This window comes from Aristolochia californica, unplaced genomic scaffold (assembly GCF_029961685.1).
Source record: "Aristolochia californica isolate CCGP_79_NKW_82.1479 unplaced genomic scaffold, dmAriCali1.0.hap1 SCAF_6, whole genome shotgun sequence".
NCBI lineage: Eukaryota > Viridiplantae > Streptophyta > Magnoliopsida > Piperales > Aristolochiaceae > Aristolochia > Aristolochia californica.
The window spans coordinates 39,944,578-39,967,084 of NW_027182257.1; the positions used below are offsets into that span (position 1 = coordinate 39,944,578).

Consider the following 22,507-nt stretch of genomic DNA (forward strand, 5'->3'; position numbering starts at 1 on the left):
CTCTTCTGTATTTTCATGTGGATGATTCACTGCTGTGGGTCCCAAATCTTGTCATCAAGATCATATCGGATGTGGGTTGAAATTGTGATTCAAGTACCTTTTGTATCTCATTTGTTTTTCCCAAAGTGGATCATTTGTCTCCAAGAGACAATAATTTGTGCGGTTGGTCACCGTTGGTCTTAGCGCAGCAAATCGTGGGAAAAAAATTACATCGTTTTACTCGTTATTTTTCTCTCAGTAGTTAGAATGAAACAATAAAATAGCTGGTCTCTGTGAACTACTAGTTTCATCCCTAAACACAAGCACAGATAAGAAAACAAGTTCTTCTTTTTGAAACAAACTAGACCTTTCGATTCATGAAGGGGGGTTAATAGCCAAAAGATATTGTTTTTCTGCGTTTGCTCTTGTGGGTGTATCTGATTCTACTGCGATGCTTTATATATATACCCATATTGAAGTGAATAATGTCTCGCAGAGCTGATGCTACATAATAAAAGCAATGAAAATGGCGGTTGGCTAGCTCTCTCTCTCTCTCGTGGGATGTGCGTCTAAAAGCATTCTGGATGCGTCGCAAACTGAAAAATGAAAAAAAAAAAAACTGTTAAAAGGTCACTGTAGTTCAACCAACGGCCCCTTTTGAAGAAGAAGCCACATTTAGGCATTGCCGACCGAATGAAGCAAGTGATTTAGTTTGTAAATCACGAGCAAGGCCGGCAGATTTTGGGGAGTATTGAGCACTCGGAATCGGAACCGAGTTAATCTCTAATTCTTCTTTGAGGACCTCATCAAACACATTGGGGATGGCGTAAAAAGAGATTCGAGGACCAACCACTGTGACTGTGTGATCCTCTACCTTACCTTCAAGGTCTGTGTTTAAGCTTACTGTATTTACAATGAAATCTTGGTGGGTCCAGAGAAGAAGGGATGGGGACGTTTTGAAGCTATTTAGATGAGAAAAACTGGCGATGAGGGGAGTCAATTTCTGGCGTGGAATTGATGGAATTTTAAAGCTGTTTTTCTCCGTCTTTCCCTCGTCTAGTCGCCTGCATTTACTCTTTCATGCATCTCCCACCCATAAATTTATTTCATTTCATGTGACTCTCACCTTCTCTCTCATTTATTCTCCCTTTCACTCTTTTCCAAACAATAAAGCTCTCTCTCTCTCTCCCTCTCTCTGTTCCCCTGTTTCCCTCGATCTCTTGAACTGGGGTAGATGGGGAAACCGAAGCTCAAATCCTCCATTAAAGCTATCTTCAATCTCAGACCACCAGACCCCCGGACCATGACATGGGTCTGCATCCAGCAAGCCAAAACTGATTCGTTCAGAGAAGTCTACAAGAGCTTCAATTCCATGTACTACACTTCTTCATCCACCACCTCTTCTTCTCTCTGCACCACTCTTAATGAAGAAGAAGCCGAGCATCCACAAGCCCGTCATATGCTCCCCGCGCGTGATGAGTCCTTCTCCGCCAGCTCTTCCTCCTTATCGACCGACTCCAGCGACGCCCATCACCTAGAGTCCGTCCCCAGAGGAGCCATCAGTTCTCAGAGATTCTTCTTCTCTCCCTGCACAACCAAATCGATCATGGAGGAGGTGATCCCCAGCTCTCATTCCGAAGAGGAAGCAGATATGGATGCTGATGAAGAGACTACGTTTCTTAAACGCTTGTCTAGGGAAACCGAGGAAATAAAGTCGAAAGTGGGTTTCTGCAAAGAGAGTGTGACGATGGCAATGGCGTCCGAGGATCCTTACATGGATTTCAGAGTGTCGATGGAGGAGATGGTGGAAGCCCATGGGCTGAGGGATTGGTCGTGTTTGCAGGAGCTTTTGCATTGCTATTTGAGGCTCAATGAGAAGAAAACGCACAAGATAATCGTCTTGGCGTTTGCGGATTTGCTAATGAATCTGATTGAAGAAGAAAGCGACGACGACGACGAAGAAGAAAGTTTAGAAAACTTAATTCCTCTGCGTGTATGTTTAGACGAATCCGGGAGCTGAAAAACAGAGCAAACAAGTTCGTCCTTGTTTTGTTCTTCTTTCTACAAATTTTCTTCTGTGGCCACCATTAACGGGAGAAGAATGCGAATGTAAAATATTGCGATTTTTCTGCCTCTTATTCTGAGAAACACGAACTATGGCTCCTTATTCAACATATCCTTTTTGAATTCTTCGTTTCTTCTCTCTCTGGCTCATTCACCGGGCACTCTACCCGCCCGTTGCAAACGTTCACCTCCACGCAACATTAATATAAATGCTGAAATGGGTCTCACGCCCATTCTTCATCCGCTATTAATCCCAAGTCTCTAATGCCAAACTCGAGCAGAAAATCAGTTACAAGGCATTTCTCATTGGTTTAAAAATTGAAAAAAAGGAAAAGGGAGAGAATTTTCTGCATCCGTTCTGTGTTCTCTTTCTAGTTCTAGATTTCGAAAGGCAAGGCGCAGCGCAGCAACTGCACGAGAGTGCGGAAGCTTTTCGTGCGCAAGGAATGGATTTTCCTTGTTTTCTCTGCCCCCATCTGAGCTATAATTGATTGCACGGTTCAGTCTCAGTCTCAGATCTGCCCTCATTCAATTACTCGTGCTAACGTTGGGAGGCAACGTCAAAATCTAGGTCAGACCCAGAGGAACGCAGGTTACTGTCACGTAATTTACTTTAAAAAATGCCTGTTGCTTGCTGAATATCTTTGACTGTTAACCACGGATAAGGGATCGGACTACGATTTTCAGTGGGAGTCGTTTGCAGTTTGCTTGCCATTGACGTCTCTTCTTAGTTTTTTTCTTCTGGTATCTGACGTATCGTTTTGGTTGCACAGCGATCCATTTCACCAAGAAGGATTTTTGGCTTATCCCGAAAGTTACTCATTACTTGTTTCTGTGCAGGTTTTTTCCTATTCCTGAAACCTGAAAGGAGATGATACATAAAGAGAAGCCATCGGCTCTCTCTCACAGTCATTTTCTCAGAATCAAGGGTAAGATCATATGTTTGTTCTAAAGTTTAAATGAAGTCGGTCATGGGTTGAACAAAATTTTACAAAATGGTTCAGAACATTTGATCATTGAACTTTTTGGTCAGCTTTTCACTTGTTTGTTCTACCAATCTGCCAGCTGATTTAGGCCATTAAAAGGAAGGAAAAAAAAAAGTGAGAATGACACTGCTTTGTAATTTCCATTCTTCATGGCTACAGATTGACAGTCTTCATTGGGCCACTGAGCCAGAATTCTGCACTAAAAACTCATAAAATAAAGGGTGGTGGCACAATCTGAAGTTGTAGGGCCATTGGCCTTTATTTTCCTCCAATTGATGAAAGGGAAGGACTTCAATGAGACTACACTTGGGTGGTCCTTGACTGGGATATTTCTCTAGTATTAGGACAAATGCAGTTAAATCCTCTTGCTTCTTTCCTTGAAGAACCAAGGGAGCAATTGAGGTGACATGCCCCTCCATCACAGCATAAGGGTCCCCCCACCTCCAGAGAGGGACTAGACTACTTCTTTTTTACCTTTTCTTTTAATGTTCCTCAAGTAATTGCTTCATACTATTCGTTACTATTATTTAATGAAAGTAGGACATCCATGTTGTTTCAGCTTTCTTTGTTTCTTTTCTTTCAAAAGTTCGGTGTCTCTATTCAGTGCAGATGGGGTCAGAGAACTCAGAAGTGGGTCATTTTCAGTAAAACGACTCAACGTGACTGCTAACACAACAACTGCTTCAGACTGCATGGGCGATTCATAAAAGAAAGTAAAACCAGGAGTATTCAAAATTCTGGTTTAAATAAATCTGATCTTCAAGCTCCTGTTCTTATCACTGGGTGGAGCATCCATGAAAGCTCGGGACAGATATACTTAATGGTGTTAATGGATATTTTCTTCTCGGAATTTTCATGCTATCTAAAAGGGAAGTCCTTTTGAGGGTCAGCATTTGTTTTGTAGAGCAGAAAAGGCAAAAAAAGAAAGGCATCTGGAGAGAGAGAGAGGCAGGAGGATAAACAAGATTTTCGGCTTTCAAGTTCAAAGTTGGAATCAATCCGCATGGTGCCGTTACAGTCTTACAGAAAGGAGGTGAATATACACCGAGTCTGCGTGTAGTTTAGCCATGCAAAACTTCACAATTCACATCTTTTTAGGAGAGGGCATCAGAGAATCAAGCACAAAGGTTGGAACCAAGAGTGTGTGGACGTCCACCTTTTGGATTCTTAATTTTTGTCCTCTGCTCCTCCACTGGGCCGGTCTCAGTTGCCAGCAAGGTACCGAATAGGTCCTCTGCCTCTCAACTGGACCTCTCCCAGAATTTTTTGTTTACGTTTTGTTTTTCTTTTGCATTTAAAACCCTAAATCTCAGATAAAAATAAAAAAACCCGTTTAAATCTGGAGCCTGGACTGTTTTATATATTTTGGGGGTCCATCCATTTTTTCTTACTTTCTTCTTCGCCAAGAGATAAAGGATGACATTGATTCAACGAAAAAGGAAAAGAAAAGGTGGTGAGACCGGAGATTGAGATTCTCTGAGAAAGTTGTAACGATTTGGATGTATGCTGCGGAGTATGTAAAAGTTCTTGGCAGGGCAGCTGCCTGGCTTAATGCCCTCTTGTTGTCTCCACTTGAGCTCGTTTACAGTCGCCCACATGGTAGGGACGAGCAGGAAACTAACAGAGAGCAAGGGAATGCGGGTCTCTCCACTTTCTTTTTCTTATTGAGAATTGTTATAGCTGTCTTCTGGGTTGGAGTAGATGAAGCAGGAGAAGCAAAGAAAGGCCTTTGGCAATGAAATTTTATTTTTGACTTTTGTACGAGTGTAAGCGGACTTTACCCTGTGGCTCGAGGGAACATGGATGCCAACATCTGCAGATACAATACTCGACAAAATGTGTGAGAGAGAGAGAGAACCTTGACTTGACTGACGCAGTGGTCATTTCCCCTGCAACAGTTGCCTTGTACTAAAAGGTAAAAAGCAGATAAATAAAGCAAAGTTGTGCAGCAGGTGGCGGTGACTAGCATCCGGCAGGGGATATCTCTTCGTCTCCGGCACTCAAATCTTGTTGCAAACTTTTGTTGAAAATGTGAGAGCATCCTCCTCTCCCCTTCTTTTTATAATTGAGCTTTTCCTTTCCTGCTTTATGCCTGCAAATTTGTTAATATATACACGATTGTTAGTATATTTTAACATTTATTTGGAGAAATGTGAAATCAAATTTGCTGGCATGGGTCCCTGTATCAGAAGAAAAAGATGATGAGGGACGTTGATGTATGTGAGCATGGAAGGAGAAATAGTAAGTTGAAATAATCCTTATTTTCTTTGTGTTTTTGCAGTGAATCCCCCACCCAATTAGTGTAACCGCCCATTAAAATGAGGGACAAACAGATTTCGTAACCTAAGAAGGAAGAAGAAACCCGTCCAGAATGAATTGGGTTAGAACCTTCCCAATTCTGACAGTATCTGTGTTGAATTCAAACCCTTTTAGAGAATGGTTATCATTGAGACCGACTCTGGTAATTGAAACAGAGAATTTGAAGATTTAGATATCTGTTTGAGTTTATTCATCAATGTTAGTAGGGGTGTCAGTTTTAATTAATCCATTAATTGATTTTTCAATTTTTTATTTTATAATTTATTAATAAAATAGAATAAAATTTAAAAATTCTTCGATTAAATAATCAGATAATTTTACTCATTTACCATTTAATATTTAAAAAAGGGAAAGAAGTTGACTAAATGTTGTTCCATACCATCACCAATTACCACTCAAGTTTGAAGGGTATCAATATAATTTTATTGGAAAAACTATCAGGACTTCGAATGAAACATAATCTAGTTAGCTACCCAGAATCTAGGGTGGCAACAGGTTACATTTAGGTCAAAGATCGACTTAAAATTTTTATTACAGGGGTAACCTAAATCCAACTTGTTTCTTCATAAAAAAAACAGGAAGATAAGACATATGATTTAAAGTGATTTTTGGCCAACACAAAGGACTAGTCAAACTCGGGTTGTTCTTATCCTACCCGAGTTGGTGTAGTTTGGCCAAAAATATAATATTTGGTTTCTCTTGAATTACTTGGTTTATAATATTTGAGTTAGTGAAGTTGTTGATATTAACTTTCTTTTACTTGATCATACAAGAGGTGGATTAACACTTGAGCTTACAAAATATTTGTTGATATCAAGTTGGGATAATTGATATTACCTCCTAGCTTGAGGGGGATCATAGAAGGAGAAGTATGAAGGATGAACACATTGGAGATTGTTTGATTTATTGATTATCAAACAACACTTGGTTCAATTTATTATTGGCGATCTATTGCTCGACTTGATTTACTCACTGTCAAAGCTACTATCTACTATCTGCTACCGTCTTGACTCTGGCTTAATTATTACCCTGAATTATTACCTTGGATTATCATCAACTTATTACTTGGTGCATATCTTCCTTATTCAAGGATGGACTTGATGCATATTTTCTTATATGTCCTTATTGCTCTTGAGGACATTTACTATCTACTGATTATCCGCTGCTATATTACTGCTTATTTGGTATGTGTTATTTGGGAATTGCCTTATTACCGCTACTACTATTATGTCTCTTTGATTGAGACATTATTATTGAAAAAAGTCTCCTCAATTGTTGACTATTATCAGTATTGGTTATTTTGATGAATAAAATAAAGTACACGGTGGCCCCAAAATATTATCTTTTGGTACCTTTTACCGCCCTTATTTGGCAGTTTTACTCCTACCATTTGAGAGTCGGTATCCCGTATTGGAACACCGTGATGGAGGAGATCATTACTACACCTTTGAGCAATGCTTATAGACCCACTATCTATAGAGGCTAGGAGTGTACCCAACATCCATCATGAGTTAAGTCTATTATTCACCCAAGAGGTATTTTTTTGAGCAACCATGAGAAAGTGGGTAAACTCTATGCCCTATAGTAGGGCTACTTTTCTACCTGTGAAATTTAGTAGAAAATATTTTTTGACTACAACCATTTGACTGAAGTATGAGGCTTTATCTTACGGCTAGGTGTGATTTTATTCTCTCTTATGTTATGCCAATTGGGTCTCTTTGTAAAGAACAAAGAGACCACCAACTTGAGGAGGAGTGTTAGAAGATATGATGGACTACAATTTTATATGAGAAAATACTATCCACCATTTGCAGTAAGGTAGGTGTTTATATTGTTCTCTCACCCTCAGCTTGAGGGGGGAGTGCTAGAAGATAGGCTCAAACCCACATATCCAAGAGAGGTGGCATCATGGTAAATAAAAAGACTTATCATAAAGATGGCACAAGAGTGTAATTAGTCAAAGAGGAACATGTCTACTTATGTCTTTTCTTATGTAAAACTTTTAGTGCTAAGGGCATTATAGACATTGTAACATCCTCTCTAAAACTATAAATAAAGGCCATTGAGTTGGAGGAGAGCATTCAAGCTCTCTCTCTTTCTCTTTTCTCTTTTCTTATCTTATTTTGTTCGAGGTTGTAATCATGGGATCTTAAATCCAACAGAGTTGAACAATCAATGACCAACATTTTTGCACCTAATTGCAATTGGTGCACAATTTTTTAAAAAAATACGAAATCTATCCTCATATTGATTAATGGATTTTGCACTCATGTACATTTTCAACAATATCCTTAATTTTACCAAGACCATCTTGGACTAATAAGTTTAAAATATGAGGATACCAACGCACATGAAACAACTTCTCACCACAAAGTAATTTCCTATTTCTTGAAAAATAGTATTTCAAAACTCTAAAAAAACATCATTATAAGCAACATTATCAACTGTGATACTAAATATTTTATTTTAAATTTCTCAATCTTTCAAACACTTGTAAATAACATCTGTTATATCAACACCACAATAAAAAAAAAAAAATACACAAAAATCAAGACTCGTTTTTGTAGCTTCCATTTAATGTCAATGGAATGTCCAATAATAACCATGCATTTGATAATCTCTTTCAATATTTTTTTCCCTCTATCTCATACACCTCCACAGACTCCTTAATGGTTTATGGGATATTTTGTTTCATATTTTACATTTTTTATCTTCATTATTAAATTAAATCTCTTATCTTCTATTATCATGAACGGATGTGCATGCGTAAGAATCGAATTAGAAATGATTACACTCATTCTATCTTGATCATATTTGCCTCTAAAATTCATAAAAGGAAGGCGAACTAAACTATAATCAACATTTGACCCTATTAGTTGAAAGTTTATAGTTTTTTGTTTTCTTATTGTCACTTTTCTACTATTATTATGTTTCAAATGTCGAATCATATGTATTGTTAGTTCACTACTATTAATACTCAAATTATTTTTATAATCAACACATTGGGGACTTTTTGCACAATCTAGAAATGAAATTTTTTAAAATTCAAACCAACATGAGACCTTTTTGTCTTTTTGTATTCAGGATAGTATTACCGTCTTCCTCATTTGGGGTATCTTCATATAGGCTCCTTTCTATTTCATTAGCAGTTTAAGGGGGACAAGACTCTTGTGGAGTTGGGTCATTATCTATAACTACAGTAGAACTAAACAAAAGGCAATCCAAACGACAAAGATAAATCCAAAAAGGGCAATCCAAACAATAAAGACAAATCCAAAAAAGAAAGAAATGAAAAAATCTTCAGATGGATCATGCACCAAAGCCTATGAGGGAATACTATCAGAAGCAAAACCACTATATAAAGCATACAAAACTCAAACGAATGAAAGTGAATTTAAAATTTTCAGTTGTAAATTCCTTAAAAAATAGGGGAGACTGTAACACAAAAAAGAGACTGAATTCCAAGGAAAAGTAGGGATTGTCTATCCGAAGGGCGAAGAAGATGATATACTGGGTAACGCTCGGAATCTCAAACTCAAATTCAACCTCGAAGTCCCTGGAGGCCGAAGCGCTGTGAAGTAAATGAGTTGGTTCGTGAATTGAACCATTGGTCACTAAAATTTGGCTCGTGTGCTCTAATGAGTGCAAAACTATTAGGCGAATATGTTCGGTTCGATGCCACCCCCTATTTATGTTAGGTCAAGTGAATAAGCCCATACCTATCCCATGATAAGTTGGGCCGGATTTTAGTGAAATAAATAGGTGAAGAGTCCAATTGGGTCAGGCTTAAAATTTGGCAATAGTAGTAATAGTACAGTGACCCCTAACTAGTGTGTTCGTCTTTAGTTATCTTGGTTTTTTGTTTAAAGTTGCTTTAAACAAAAGCAATATAACCGATAAGGTACTCGTACACCTTTTTCTTGTCAAACACCGCCGGCAATCTGGAAAGAGTGAAGTGAAGTGCGGCTCCGCGAGCGGTTCAAGTTTGAAAAACCAGCCGTCAGAGGGCTGCTATTAAAAAGGCTGCTTCAAACTGCTCAAGCGTTGGGTCAAAGACACTCTATTCCCTCTCATTGTCTCACGTGTAGCCAAATTCATGCTTCTAATTTTATGAATTTTAATTATACATTTTTATCAAATATCACAATTATTATCCCAGATCCAAATCTGAACCGGATTTGACCAGACCATCCTCACCGCATATCGGAATTGGAATCCTCGATCGTCTGGTTTTTAGGGTGGTGATGGGACCCACTCTAATCTGTACACGTCAGACACGCATCTAGCCAAAAAAGAAAAAATAATTGGCCGACTTTTGGGTGCAAAACTTTACTCATCTTCATCGTCATCGACCTCTCCCGTCTCTCCTTTCTCTGGTCCCACAGCGCATGCTCCATCCCCTCTCGCCCTCTGATTCCCTTATTTTTCTCTCCTCCACCGTCCAGTGTTCAATCACGGGACGCTTCTTTAAATTCTCCCTGCAACCATCTCGCTACATTTCCTTCCTTCTCCTCCCCAAATCCTTGCCTCTTTTTATTTTCTCTCTTTTGTCTGATGAACTAGTTCTCTGGTTTTCATTTGCCTATCACTCTGCTTTAAAAGAGTATTGGAGATATGAAGGTGAGATTTTTTTTTTTCTTTATTTTGACTGTTCTCTGAATATTATGGGTATCTCCTGATACGTTCACGTAAGACTCCCCTGGGGATGTTTGCGCATTTCCCGATCTGGGTCTTAAGCAATTTGAAGAACTGTACTCTTTTTTCGTTTATTCCTTCGTGCTTTTTCTGTTGAGATACTGAAGTTGAGTATTCTGGGCATCAGATCGTCTGTATTAAGCTTTAGATTCTTTTTGGAGGTTCCTTATTTGATTGTGTTCTATGGATTTGCTTGTTCCTTCCTGTAACTGTTACTGATCTGAATCTGTTGAATTTTATTGCGTTGCTTGTGTTTTTTACAGAAAGTGGTTTACAAATTGGATTTGCCCGACAACAAGGCCAAGCAGAAGGCAATGAAGGCTGTATCTGCCCTTCCAGGTACTCAATTCTCTGGGAAATTTTATCCAGCTGTTGGATGAATTCCGAGTACTCCGAAAAGTAATGGCTTTTGGTTATCTGCAGGGATTGATTCCATCTCCGTTGACATCAAGTCGAAGACGTTAACCATAATAGGAGGAGTCGATCCCGTCGCCGTGGTGAGCAGACTTCGGAAGAGCTGGCCGACGCACATCGTCACGGTGGGACCTGCCAAGGAGCCCGAGCAGAAGAAAGAGGAGCCAAAGAAGGAGGACGCCAAGAAAGAAGAGCCCAAGAAAGAGGAACCCAAGAAGGAGGAACCCAAGAAGGAAGAACCAAAGAAAGAAGAACCCAAAAAGGAAGAACCCAAGAAGGAAGAAGAGAAGAAGAAGGAACCCGCCCAGAATGAACAGATAGCCGAGCTCGTCATGGCCTACAAAGCCTACAATCCGCAGATGACCACATATTACTACGCTCACAGCATGGAGGAAAACCCAAATGCTTGTGTGATATGTTAAATAGACTACTATATAAGATGACAAAGGATGAGTCTTTTTTTTGATCGGTAAAGTTCTCTCATTCTCGAGTCTTTTCTGTGATGCTAAACTTTTCTTCGGAAAATTTTGCATCATACCAGAAGCATAAGATTTGTAATATAGTGTAAGAGGTGAAGGAACCTCGAGAATGGAGATGGAAAAGCTTAGTGGTTTCAGACTTTCAGTTGCTATCACAGGCGTCATTGCATTCCAACGTGCCTATCCCAATTGAGGCAGGATCTGTGTTGAACTGAAATTCTTTTAGAGACTGACCGCGATTGAGACGGCACTCACTCGGGTAATTGAAACCAGAGTTCTGTGAGATTTGAAGCCAAGCTATGTTCCAGCACTGCTCCTAGACTATTTAAACCCATCCCTCATTCTTAATTTGGAGATTTGAAGATCTGTACTAGTTTATTCGTTACTGAGCATGTTCTTAACCTGTATTTTGTAACACCCTGTATTTTTAATTAGATCACTAAGTGGCTCTAGCAAAGGGTGGCTACGAAACTGGCAACTGATAGAACAAAATGGATGGTCCCAGTTCTTGTTAATTAAGCTCTGATCGACGAAATTCATGGCAGTAGTGAGGGAAGCTGGATATACGACGTGGCTTGATTCTTGTTAAGAAATGAAGAAAGAAAATAAACATTCCTCACTAGCCGTGAAGGAAGTCATGCTCTGGCTTTCATCACAAACCAATTACCTAACCCTGGTTTGCATCTATAACGCCAAAAAGAATGATTAGTTTAAGATGAACAATGTCACCAGAGCTGCCAATGTTGGCGCTGTCAGCAAGGAGGAGGAGCTCCCCAACAATGAAACGGCAATAAGGCCAACTTCCATTCATATTTTAATCCCACGGGACATCCATTCATATTAATGGCACTAGTGTCTGATTCCTAGTGTCAAATCTAGGTTCCGTATCTCGCCCCTCTTCAAACATGTCAACAGATAGGACCCATTATTTTCTGGCAGACCAGCTACTTGGATTCCAGAGATATAAGTGGTTAGGGCAGGCAGGGTTCCATCGTCCATGTCGCCGTTGTTTATTGCAGGAGATTCGGAGCCGTGCTCTTGTTGATTTATGAAGAAATTTTCCATTATTATCGCAACCCAGAACTTATTATGGATTCATGCATTGAAATCAACCAGCCATTATAACGCTAAAGAGCAGATCAGGTTCGAATTTCGAGAATTAGGAAAAGAAGTAGAGAAGATACTGATCATTTTGAGGGAGGAATTTAATGAGCTCCCCTCTACAGGTTCAAACATCTTTGATGAAATGGACGACATTTGGCAAATCAAATCAGATAATTTGCTTTGATTCTGCTTTTCAGAAGCATTCTCCTTAATTCGTTTCAGACGGCAGAGACGGCATCAAATGAAGGAATATTTTGCTGTACACAATGCTATACAGTATCAAATCATTTTGTCTTGGCTTTTTAGAACGTCGGATGTGAAACCCCTAGGCAGTACGAACGATTCGACTGACCGACAGATGATGCTAGCAGCCGTCCATGGATATGACCCTTTCAAATATGACGCACAGAGCCAAATTACAACTCGGAGAGTTATCGCTTATCTTTTCTCTTCATGACAAGAAAGCCATCAGCCTTCGGATTACTAGCAGTAGTTACTGTTCGAATAATAATTCAGAATCCAGTTGAGTGAATAGTTGAATGAATGCCCATCCCCCGTCTTCCGATTTCATGACCTCCGAAACGGCAAGTTTTAATTTCTCTTCGATCATCTACTCAAAAACATTATACTGTCAAACTGATTCTTCAGATTTCTGAGAGAGAAAAGATCACTCGATCGGTAGATTTTATTACCTCTATCATCGTAACACTGAATAAGTAATACAACATTAAACTATATACAGGAGCCGATCTGTTCTTCCGAGTAACTAACAAGATCAAGAAATGTTCTACACGGGTAATTCTAACAAATAACACAGGCATTTGGATTATCTTCTACACTCTGCACATGATACTGTGCGGTCATGTGGGGATTGTAGGCCTTGTAAAGTTTCACCAGATCTGCAACGTGATCATTGGGATCTTTCTTCTTATCGTCATCCTTCTTGACCTCCTTCTTGGGGTCATCCTTCTTCTTCTCGGGCTCCTTTGCAGGGCCGACTGAGACTATCTCTGTGTGCCAGACCTTTCTCAATTTGCTTACAACATTAACTGGGTCGACGTCGCCGATCACTGTAAGTTTCCTGTCCTTCATGTCAATGGCAATGGAGTCGATACCTGTAAATATTACAGAAGAGGATATTAATTACCCCTAACTTCTTATTAAAAGTAAATCACTTTGGCGGAATTTGAAAAGATGGATACCTGAAAGGCCTGACACAGCCTTCATCGCCTTTTGCTTGGCTTTGTCGTCATGCAAGTCCAGTTTCAACACCAATTTCTGTAGAAATCACAAAAGGGGAATATGATTAATAAATCAGGAGAGTTTTAGGGGACAAGAAAAATCGTTATGATTTCAGAGCTTGGAAAGCCCAGAAAAGTGAGAACACTGTTGCCCAACGGAAAAGAAGCAACTTAGAACCTTATCCAACTCCTGTGAAGTCGCAGGGAAAGAAAAAAAAAAGAGAAAGGTGGAAAGAATTGAAAAAGATGACTTGCTTTCCAAACAATTGAGTATTTGGTTACCAAAACAAAGGCAATTGAGCTTTTACACGTCTAAATTCTAGAATCCCATCCAAAATTCAAGAGAAGTCAACCGTGTGAAAGACGGAAGCTAAGGAAAGAAAAAAACAGAGTAGAAAGATTGAAGCACAGTAAGATTCTCTACCAGAAGGATATCTATTATCGAAACAACACGTATAGGGAACAACCATCCAGAATGGAAAAGAAAGAAAAGGCAAGGGCTCCTTATGACTTGCGGAGGGGAAGACGCGAAGGTAAAACCGGTAACGTTTAACAGAGATCCCAAATGGTCCTGCTTCAAAAGCTTTGATACCAAATAACTCACACAGCATCTATCAGCATTGAACTTACCGAATCTTCCAAACCGACCAAATTCAAAGCTCAATAATCTCGTAAAAGACCGAAGCGGAAGAGACAAAGAGCTAGTAATCCATCAGAACCCTATCCAAAAGGGAAAATAACCAATATTCTCTGCAACACTAAATAAAACAGGCGAGAAGACTAGGTACCAAACAAAGCAAAAGTGGTGATAATTCGTTAATTGGGTGCGAAAATCTAACCTTCATATCCCACTAACGATCTGATACCCGAACCGCAAATTGGATCAAGAAACAGAAGGAGGTAGAATCTCGGAGAGAGGGCTCCCGGGTTCCAAAAAAGAAGACCGAACGACGAGTCTGGGAAAGAGGAAACTGAATTTAAATGGAGAAAAAAGTGAGTCAAGGAAAGTGAGTCAAGAAAAGTGATGTGAAGCGTTTCGAGGAAGGTTCGGAGTCAAGCGTCATACCCGACGCGAGACGAGGCCCTGGTTTTATTTGCGCGTCGGCGGTGTGGAAAACGACGACCCGGAGTCAAGCGTCATAGCCGACGTTGTCGCCACGCGGCAATATTTTAAGAGCGATCGCCGAGGATTATGAGATCAGAGTCGTCGCAATTATTATTTTAATTGCCTCCCTATGTACGATAAAAACTCGCGGGGATTTTCAAATTCAATTATGTGACGTCGGCCATGACAGGGCCAAGCGGGGTAGGGCCTCCGCGTTGCTTCTTATGTGAGCCCGTCTCCCGATAGCACCAAGAGTCGTCAATTGAGCTTCTTCATAAGGAGATAAGAAACTTAAAAACTGTGGAATTAATATTTCCCAAGTTTGATGACGGCAAAATTGGCTCCGAAAGAATGAGACGCATGACAATGGGCCCCACTCCTCTTGACTATTAAATCTTAACTGGGCCTGTTACATCAGCGTGATCTAAACCCCTCAAATCGCGCCCACCACAACAGTCCTGTTTTTAGCCAGAAGATTGCCATTATTGATCCTTCTGTTTTAATTACGAGATAAAGATAGACAAGAAAGATGGGGTCCATCACGTAAGCAGGACGGCAGAACGTGGTAAAAACGCTCGACCTTCGTGGACTTGTTCAAGATTAGGCTTGGAAAGTTCTGGAACGTCAAGACCCCGTATTTTCTTCTCCTACTCCGCCGATTAAGTCAATATAACCAGAGGCCCAAAGGGACTAGGTTGGATTTTTTTAATACTTATGAGGGTAGTTTGGTCATTTAAACTTAAAAAAAAGGAAGGTCGAAGCACGGTTGCGTGGTGAACAAGCTTACTTGACATTGGTCAAGTCCATGATGGAGAATATCCTAATTAGTGGACGGGCAAGAGCCGTGGCTCACACGCACGCACGCACGCACGCTTATTCAAGACCATAAATAAAAATTAATATAAATATTGAGAAGAAATGGAGAATTTATTGTTTAAAAATTAATTATTATTTACATTAACTAATTCGAAATTCAGTTTTTACCAATATGATATTCCCGCGGAACTGTAGACGATGTGACGACGAAGGCGGGCACTGCTATCATCGATAATCCAGACTCCAGAGCTTCGTCACCATGAGACCATCTTCTCGAACAAATCTCCATCGTACTACGTTTGCCTGAGATTTAAAAGAAAAAGAAAAAATGAAAGAAGAGCCGTTGGACGATATCCGCAGCATATAGATGACCTTTTTCCGGTTTCGACGACAGTGAAACAAATCAGAGTCGGCTGGCCACGTAATGGAAGAGTAGTCTTGCTTTGGCCTTTTCATTTGTCTGAACCAGGTACGCTTTCAATGGCGTTTTGTTTTGTCTGAAGAGATGGGCAGAGTTGTCTGTTCGCATTCAGATCTCGGGAAGGCCAAGTGGCAGGTTCTTGAGGCTACTGGTTCAACCTGAGTTACCTCGATTCGGTAAACTGTAGAGGTCGTAGAACTTTTCCGTACTCTCATGGCTACTGAGAATGCAACAATTGATTTGGAATCCATGTCAAGTTCATTTTTGACCAGGCATTCCCCAAGGTTCCCATTGTAGCTTGATCCCATCGTCATCCTACTGAATTCATGCTCTCTTGCATGGATGGAAGACTTGGAGTCGGGGAGTCGGGTCTGATCCGAGTTTTATATTAGAGAGTAAAAATGTCAACAAATTTTGATATAAAACTTTAAGAAACGAGTAGAAAACTTATGTTTCAGTTTAGTTATTTAGCTACTAAATAAGACAAAATTTCATCCTCGAGCAACTACTATAAAGAAGCCTTCACTTAGAAGAGGAATCCCACCTTAGTGATAAGAAAGATGATGAGAATGTAGCAAAGACCAAATGTACTAGAAAATAAACCCATGAAAAATCTTTTAAGTAGAAAAAGAAAGGACTTTATTTTATATGTAAAGAGCTTCTATGTTTTATTAGAACATGTAGACATTAGAAAAAAATGCAGGTATGGTTTAAGAGTTTGTTGTCATGGTAATTGAAGTGAAATAGCAGATTCAATTTCTAGTTAGTAGCTAAACTCATGTAGTGTGGCTCATATATCTAAATATTGATTAGTATTTCAGACTTTTGAAGTTGTGTCCAATAAGTTCAAATGAGAAGTCAAAATGGGAAAAGGATATTATATACTTTAAATACCTCAAGATCCTCTCCAGGGCTTGCCAATGGGTAAGTTGTGGTTTGTGTATATATTGACTAATCACACTTACTTCATATGATATATTCGGTCTAGTCAATATGATGTAAATAAGTTTTCCCACAAGTCTCTATAAATAAGTTACCTATATCAACATTTTTACCAGAGCTTGCATATAGCTTTGTGTTAGTATCCATAAAAGTATTCGTTGGTCAATATCCCATCCTCCTTATGTCCTCAAGTAAATCAAGAACATACTTTCTCTAAGATAAAACGATCCCATTCTTTGACTGGAAGACCTAAATACCCAAGAAATATTTCGGAAGTCCAAAATCTTTCGTTTTGAATTCTTTGTATATCTTTTCTTTGACTTATTTTATATTGTCTACATCACTATCATCCACATAAACCGCTAGTAATACACTTTCCTCTTAAGGTATTCTCGACAAAGACAAAATGATCTTCTAAGCATCGATTGAATCCAAACCACAACATTGTTTGGCTATATTTGTCAAACCAAGCCCGAAAAACTGTTTTAAGCCATATAAAGATTTTATCAATCGACATACCGATTCCCCCTCAATTGGATAGTATAAAAGAGCCACAAAAGGAAAAAATAATGATGAGGTATGTATGCCATTAATAGATGAACTAAAAAGGAAGAAGAGTAAGACATAAATTCTGAAAATATACCCACTTTACGGGGGGAAATCTCTCATTGACACGAAAAAACTGGTTTGTTTAAAAAATGAAAGAAACAATGTTTATATGGGCAATCAAGAGGCTTGAACGCAAAGCATCCTTAAGAAATTGTGGTGGAAAACCGTTAAGCTGCCCAATTCGGTTTGTTGACTTGATCTTTCTAGCGACCGGATTTGTCTCTGGAAGGAGCTCTTGGTTCACCGCTGTTAACGATTGGCAAGGTGAGTGAACAGTTTAGGGACGGATCGTCGTCGCCGGGGCTATTTCGATTAAGAAGATCAAATGAAAGTTTTTTGCCTCCAGCACCTACCGTCAATTGCAGTGTACGCGTGACATGAAAGTGGACAACGTATGGTGATGGATACTCTGGTTTCAAAAGATGTATATTTGATTCCATATCCCTTCCCCGGGTCGGACTGTCACTCTTAGACTGGCTAAGGTTTATGCCAAAACCTGCTCCCATAAATTAACAAAATGCCCATATTGTTTAGTAACTTTACAGGGTCAGTTTGCATTATACACATGACTAGTTTGAAAAGGAAAAACAAATCAGAATCATGTCATAGAGCTTAGCATCCATAAAGAACTTATTACAATACTGCAAATAGATGTGCCCTGCAAAATCCATGGTAAGATTCACCAAACAAAAAACGAAAGACCATCACAGCTTCCCACAAAAATAATTCTTTCTCTATCATGGTTTCTTGCCAGTACAGGATGAATAACCATTGTACTAACAATTCCATACCGACTTTTCCGATGCCAGAGACCGTAAAGTTCACTAGCTTGCAAACTAACGCCCCCTAGGCTCAGATTTCAATTGTTCAGATGACTTTATGAAGGACATGACTTCTACTTTCGCCTGCTAAGCCTCTGCAAGTGGTAATTGATGCTACCCCAAGGCTTCCGTTTGTTACGACTCTGCAAAATAAACATAAGCCAAGTGATCATTTACTCTATTTATTCACAGCAACAGTCCTAAAATAAGGAAGGAAACTTTGTAGCTTTAGTTAGAATTCTTCAATAATCATCTACCATAGAGAAAAGCCAGAAAAATTAAAGAACATAGAGGCAACTAATGTACCAGAGCATCCATACAAGCATTCAACTTTTCCTTCTGGCGTACACACTTCTCATCATTATTCTGGTTGAGAGATAAGCAATTGAGGAATGACAGCATCTCTTGCATGCATGGTTTCTGAACACTGGCAAATTTTTTGGGGTTTATGTAAAGTGACCCAACCTTGCGTCCCATGCTGCAAGTTGCTCAACCTATAAAGCATAATACTATTAACATCAAATTAGCTTCGATTGATACACAACAAAGAAGAATCTCCACCATAAATATACAAAATTAAAGTGAGTGTAGGAATAACTTGGTAGTAGTGAGTTCAACATGCAATTTTTTTCCAAAAGTGAGGAGAAATAAAATGGAAGGGCAATTCCAAGTTCGACAAGGCAGAAACAAAATGGAAGCGTAATTCAAAGTTCAACGTAGCATACTCATTTTAAACTTGGGTGTGACAACTAAATGGTACCTGAGATCGGTCTTCATACATCCAAACCCTGGTAAATTGAAGATACTACGCAAATAATGAAAACCAATTGGAAAGGCCTGACAAACAAGAATATCACAAACTTTTTTTTTTTCGTGAATTGGTGATGAGATTTAAATGAATGAATAACAAATATAATCCTGAGGGAAAGATCTCAATCCTCAAAACAACGAGGAAGATAACAACTCAAGGCATTGCCAACAACGACATAAAGGGTATGATTCACCTTCCTTGGCTAGAGAATATTTGATACTAGCTGCTGGGTAGAGGACAAGCTGCCAAGTGCCAACTGTTGATTAAGATCTACAACCTCATCAAAGAAATGGCCTAATCTACAAGATGGAACCAACTGCTTGGCCATTAAAAATATGACAATAGCTGAATCTCCTTTCTCCATTACCTAACAAGAGAATCCTTGAGAATAAATCTGTTAGCCAGTTAGAAGGATGTTGGATCACCACTTCTGCTGAATCACATACACCTGCTGAGCCTGAGAAAACTGAAACAGAGAAAACATTCATGATCTCTCATTATGCTACTCACACCTAGAGGAAGGATCTACCATTAAAATTCAATTTCAGCCATTTGGGGGGATGTGGACCATGGGAAGATGGGAGCATGGAATGCTCTTTGACTTGAAATTAGCTTTCTGTTTTTGCAAAACTATCAACTTGGCTGGGATGGAAGAACATCCAGAGAGAAGGATTGAGTGGGGAATACTCTCAGTGAGACACCAGGTAAAGCTGGACATGCTGTTGAATGTTTTTTGTTGTGTTGCATGCACACCATAAACAGTACTCTTCCAAAGTGCTTGCCAACTTTCAGAAATGTCACGCAATACATTGAGTTGGAAGCAAACAGGCCAACTTTTTTTATAAGAGATCCCCATGAGGAGAAAGTATTTTGCCTGTGCAGACACAAATGATGTGCTGTCTCCTCAACTTCACTACAGAAATTGAGGTAAGAAACTAAACACAGACCACCCAACTTTTAAGAACTAAACACAGCAAAAGAGATAAATGGCAATTTCCAAGGAGCAAGAAACTCTTTTTTCTAATCAAATTAAAACTTTTCATAGAAAATCCATCTGCTTTGTGCCTCAACTGGGCAACTGCCTCAGCTAATCATTCACTGATGGACAATTAGGAATACCGCAATTTTATATAGAGTATGATCAGCATCTCAATGACCCATAAAATAGGCAAATAGGAATCTAGACCACCACCTCCCAAGAAGGAAGACAAAAGAAGAATAATTAAATCTGAATTCTACAACAGAAAAGGGGTAAAAACAATGTTAAATTGATCACTATTCCTTCCCAAATTGACTAGCCACTTAGGAGGCCTATTGCTCAATATTATGAACACTTCTTAACTATTATCAATGACTGTCTAATCTCTCTCAACATTCTCACTCATGTCCAGGTTTACACATAGCAAGCCTAAGATGTGGGCACAAAGTCATAACGGAGCACAAACTAGGCCTAGCCCAAGCAAACATTTTGCATCCCAAAATGACTTATAACCCAATAACAATTCTTAAATTTTGTCAATGTGGGACTATACCCAGTCAATAAACAAAAAGAAAACACCAGCAATGAAATAAAAAAAGAAAAGCCAAAGTTGATTGTAGAGCTCACTTGAGACATACAAAACTCGAATAAATGCACAAAAAATTGACCTAATGTAATGTAGTATAATTAATTCATAATAATCAATCCCCCTCTCAGAGTAAATGCCGACATTTACAGTGAATCTTCCATCTTTTCAACTCTGAGTAATGTTGGTGATATTGTGAAATAGTGAGTTGCCAATCACACTTCCATCAATGTAACTTGGGCATTTGACTCAATGGTCACATAGGAGGGTTTCTAGAGTAACGTATGAGAGAGAGAGGGGTTGTGTGAGTAATCAACATTCCAAAAAAACATACAGATACAAAAAATAGGGTGACTAATATTGCATTTTTTTAATATGAGTAGATAATCGATAGAATCAGAATATTCTCTCAAACAATTCTAATGTTTTTCCAGTCAATGCCTCCAAAATGGTTAAGCATGCCACTTAGTAAACAGTATAATGAAAAAAAAATCTGAATATTTTGGCAGGGCAATGACTTATGGTCAGGTCAGTTAACTGATGGTGTATACTTCATAACTTGGAGGAGGCATGTTTGGTAGGGACCCTTTAAAACCTTTTTTTGTGGCATTAGTTATGTTTGGCATAGATTTGGGTTCTCATAGAATAATTTTTTTTAATTTTTTTATGTATTTCTATTAACAAGAGAATAATACTAGTGGCAATTTACTTCAATTATAGTATTCGGGTCTTGCTTTGATGTTATCTTAACCTTGCTACTCCAAGTTATAAACAACCTGTAGCAGAAACTCCCTGGTAACCAACCTTTTGCCATTCCTGATAATGGCACTAAAGCTCGAGCAACAACCAGTTTATGTTTTCCTGTAGTTTCCTTGTAGGCACACAGGCAGCACATCAACAACTATTAGGGAGAAAAGCAAACAGAGTTGTCAAATAACTAATGATGTTTTCATGTTCATGCAGCATCCCTTACAGGTTTATAAAATCAGAGAAAAACCTTCACACAACAATTAAACCATTAAATTAATCAACTCAGAACAGCTAAGTTCTCCTAAGACTTGTGTTCATTTTAGCGACCTCACTGGACCTAGCGAGTAACAAAAGTCACAGAATTCAGTCTTCCACACCAGAAAGCCATTCGAACCAGTAAAAAGTCCTTGACAAGTAATCAGATGGAAGTTCTTGTCACTCGCATCAGAAGTGTACCCTAAGCTGATAGATGAGTCGACAGGTGTATCAAAAATATTCAGCTTCGACATACCATCTTCCAGGGGGAAAAAATGCCACCACTTTCTGTCATTTTTACAGAAACATGTAATGCCTTTCGACAACGCACAGACATGTATAAACATAGAGCTACCCAAAAACAAATTAAGCAATCAAATCTAAGGAGTGCAATGTATGGCTTCAATGCAAAAGACAATTAAATACTAAAGCACCTCGATCTGGCCCATTAGATGAAATGCTAAAATCAATAATCGGACAATCAAATAGACGACGGCGAAGAATGAATGGATCCAGAAATTTTCCAAAGAAGCAAAGTGAACAGTAGTACGATATTAGCATTTAAAAAGAAAAAGTTACTGCACCTTGGTTAGGGATTGGATATAGATTTTTTCTTGAACGAGCACAGAACGGCTTATGGGTCACTAACGAAGGCTCGTAGTGTACACAGCAGGAGTGTCGGGCTCCTCAGAACCACGTAGAGTTTACAACCATAGGAAAACTCCAGATGTTTCCGACGGGATTGTCCACTGCCGATGATGAACGACGTAGGAAGAAGGGGCGCTAGGGTTGGGCCGCCCCTACTGACTAGTCACTACAAGTGTTTGGCGGAAGGTGTTTCCACTCCTCTTGCCATAGGCCGGCTCAGGATGATTTGCACGGTATTTCCGTGCAAATCGTAGAATATATATGTTTAGAAGAATTGATTTACACTTTTAAACAATATAATTTTTCCTCCTAATATAATTAAAGGGTATTATTGAAGAACTGTCTTGAATATTATTTAATTTAAATAAGTTTGGACTATAACATTTTATCATATAATTAAATAACATTAAAAATAAAGACTGATCCAATACAAAAAGTCATTTGGTGCGAAACATACGAAACACTATCTCAATCATCCGATCA

The 22,507-nt window shown here is 39.1% G+C and overlaps 4 protein-coding genes across 8 annotated transcripts; 2 read left to right on the forward strand and 2 right to left on the reverse strand.

Moving 5' to 3' along the window:
* Nucleotides 1–1,042: 1,042 nt before the first annotated feature.
* LOC137934999 (transcription repressor OFP13-like) lies at nucleotides 1,043–2,153 on the forward strand. Its single transcript, XM_068779614.1, has one exon. The coding sequence runs from the start codon at nucleotides 1,214–1,216 to the stop codon at nucleotides 1,997–1,999; it is 786 nt and encodes a 261-aa protein (XP_068635715.1). The 5' UTR covers nucleotides 1,043–1,213; the 3' UTR covers nucleotides 2,000–2,153.
* A 7,587-nt stretch (nucleotides 2,154–9,740) lies between these two features.
* Nucleotides 9,741–10,923, forward strand: LOC137934472 (heavy metal-associated isoprenylated plant protein 39-like). The gene is made up of 3 exons (XM_068778825.1): nucleotides 9,741–9,968; nucleotides 10,307–10,382; nucleotides 10,467–10,923. Exons 1-3 carry the CDS (start codon nucleotides 9,963–9,965, stop codon nucleotides 10,877–10,879), a joined length of 495 nt encoding a protein of 164 aa, XP_068634926.1. The 5' UTR covers nucleotides 9,741–9,962; the 3' UTR covers nucleotides 10,880–10,923.
* A 1,772-nt stretch (nucleotides 10,924–12,695) lies between these two features.
* LOC137934854 (heavy metal-associated isoprenylated plant protein 39-like) lies at nucleotides 12,696–14,218 on the reverse strand. 3 transcript variants are annotated; one of them, XM_068779404.1, is made up of 3 exons: nucleotides 14,121–14,218; nucleotides 13,243–13,318; nucleotides 12,696–13,155 (listed from the first exon to the last, which is right to left on the reverse strand). In XM_068779404.1, the coding sequence occupies exons 1-3, from the start codon at nucleotides 14,124–14,126 to the stop codon at nucleotides 12,842–12,844; spliced, it is 396 nt and encodes a 131-aa protein (XP_068635505.1). In that variant the 5' UTR covers nucleotides 14,127–14,218; the 3' UTR covers nucleotides 12,696–12,841. The 3 variants fall into 3 exon arrangements, with proteins under 3 accessions (XP_068635505.1, XP_068635506.1, XP_068635507.1); XM_068779405.1 differs by lacking the exon at nucleotides 14,121–14,218 and adding an exon at nucleotides 13,912–14,106; XM_068779406.1 differs by lacking the exon at nucleotides 14,121–14,218 and adding an exon at nucleotides 13,706–13,850.
* Nucleotides 14,219–17,756: 3,538 nt separating this feature from the next.
* On the reverse strand, nucleotides 17,757–22,233 carry LOC137934882 (uncharacterized). Of its 3 annotated transcripts, none has more exons than XM_068779448.1 (3): nucleotides 21,961–22,233; nucleotides 18,302–18,489; nucleotides 17,757–18,138 (listed from the first exon to the last, which is right to left on the reverse strand). In XM_068779448.1, exons 2-3 carry the CDS (start codon nucleotides 18,470–18,472, stop codon nucleotides 18,070–18,072), a joined length of 240 nt encoding a protein of 79 aa, XP_068635549.1. In that variant the 5' UTR covers nucleotides 18,473–18,489; nucleotides 21,961–22,233; the 3' UTR covers nucleotides 17,757–18,069. The 3 variants fall into 3 exon arrangements, with proteins under 3 accessions (XP_068635549.1, XP_068635550.1, XP_068635551.1); XM_068779449.1 differs by having other exon boundaries at nucleotides 18,302–18,504; XM_068779450.1 differs by lacking the exon at nucleotides 21,961–22,233 and adding an exon at nucleotides 18,756–18,848.
* Nucleotides 22,234–22,507: the final 274 nt, after the last annotated feature.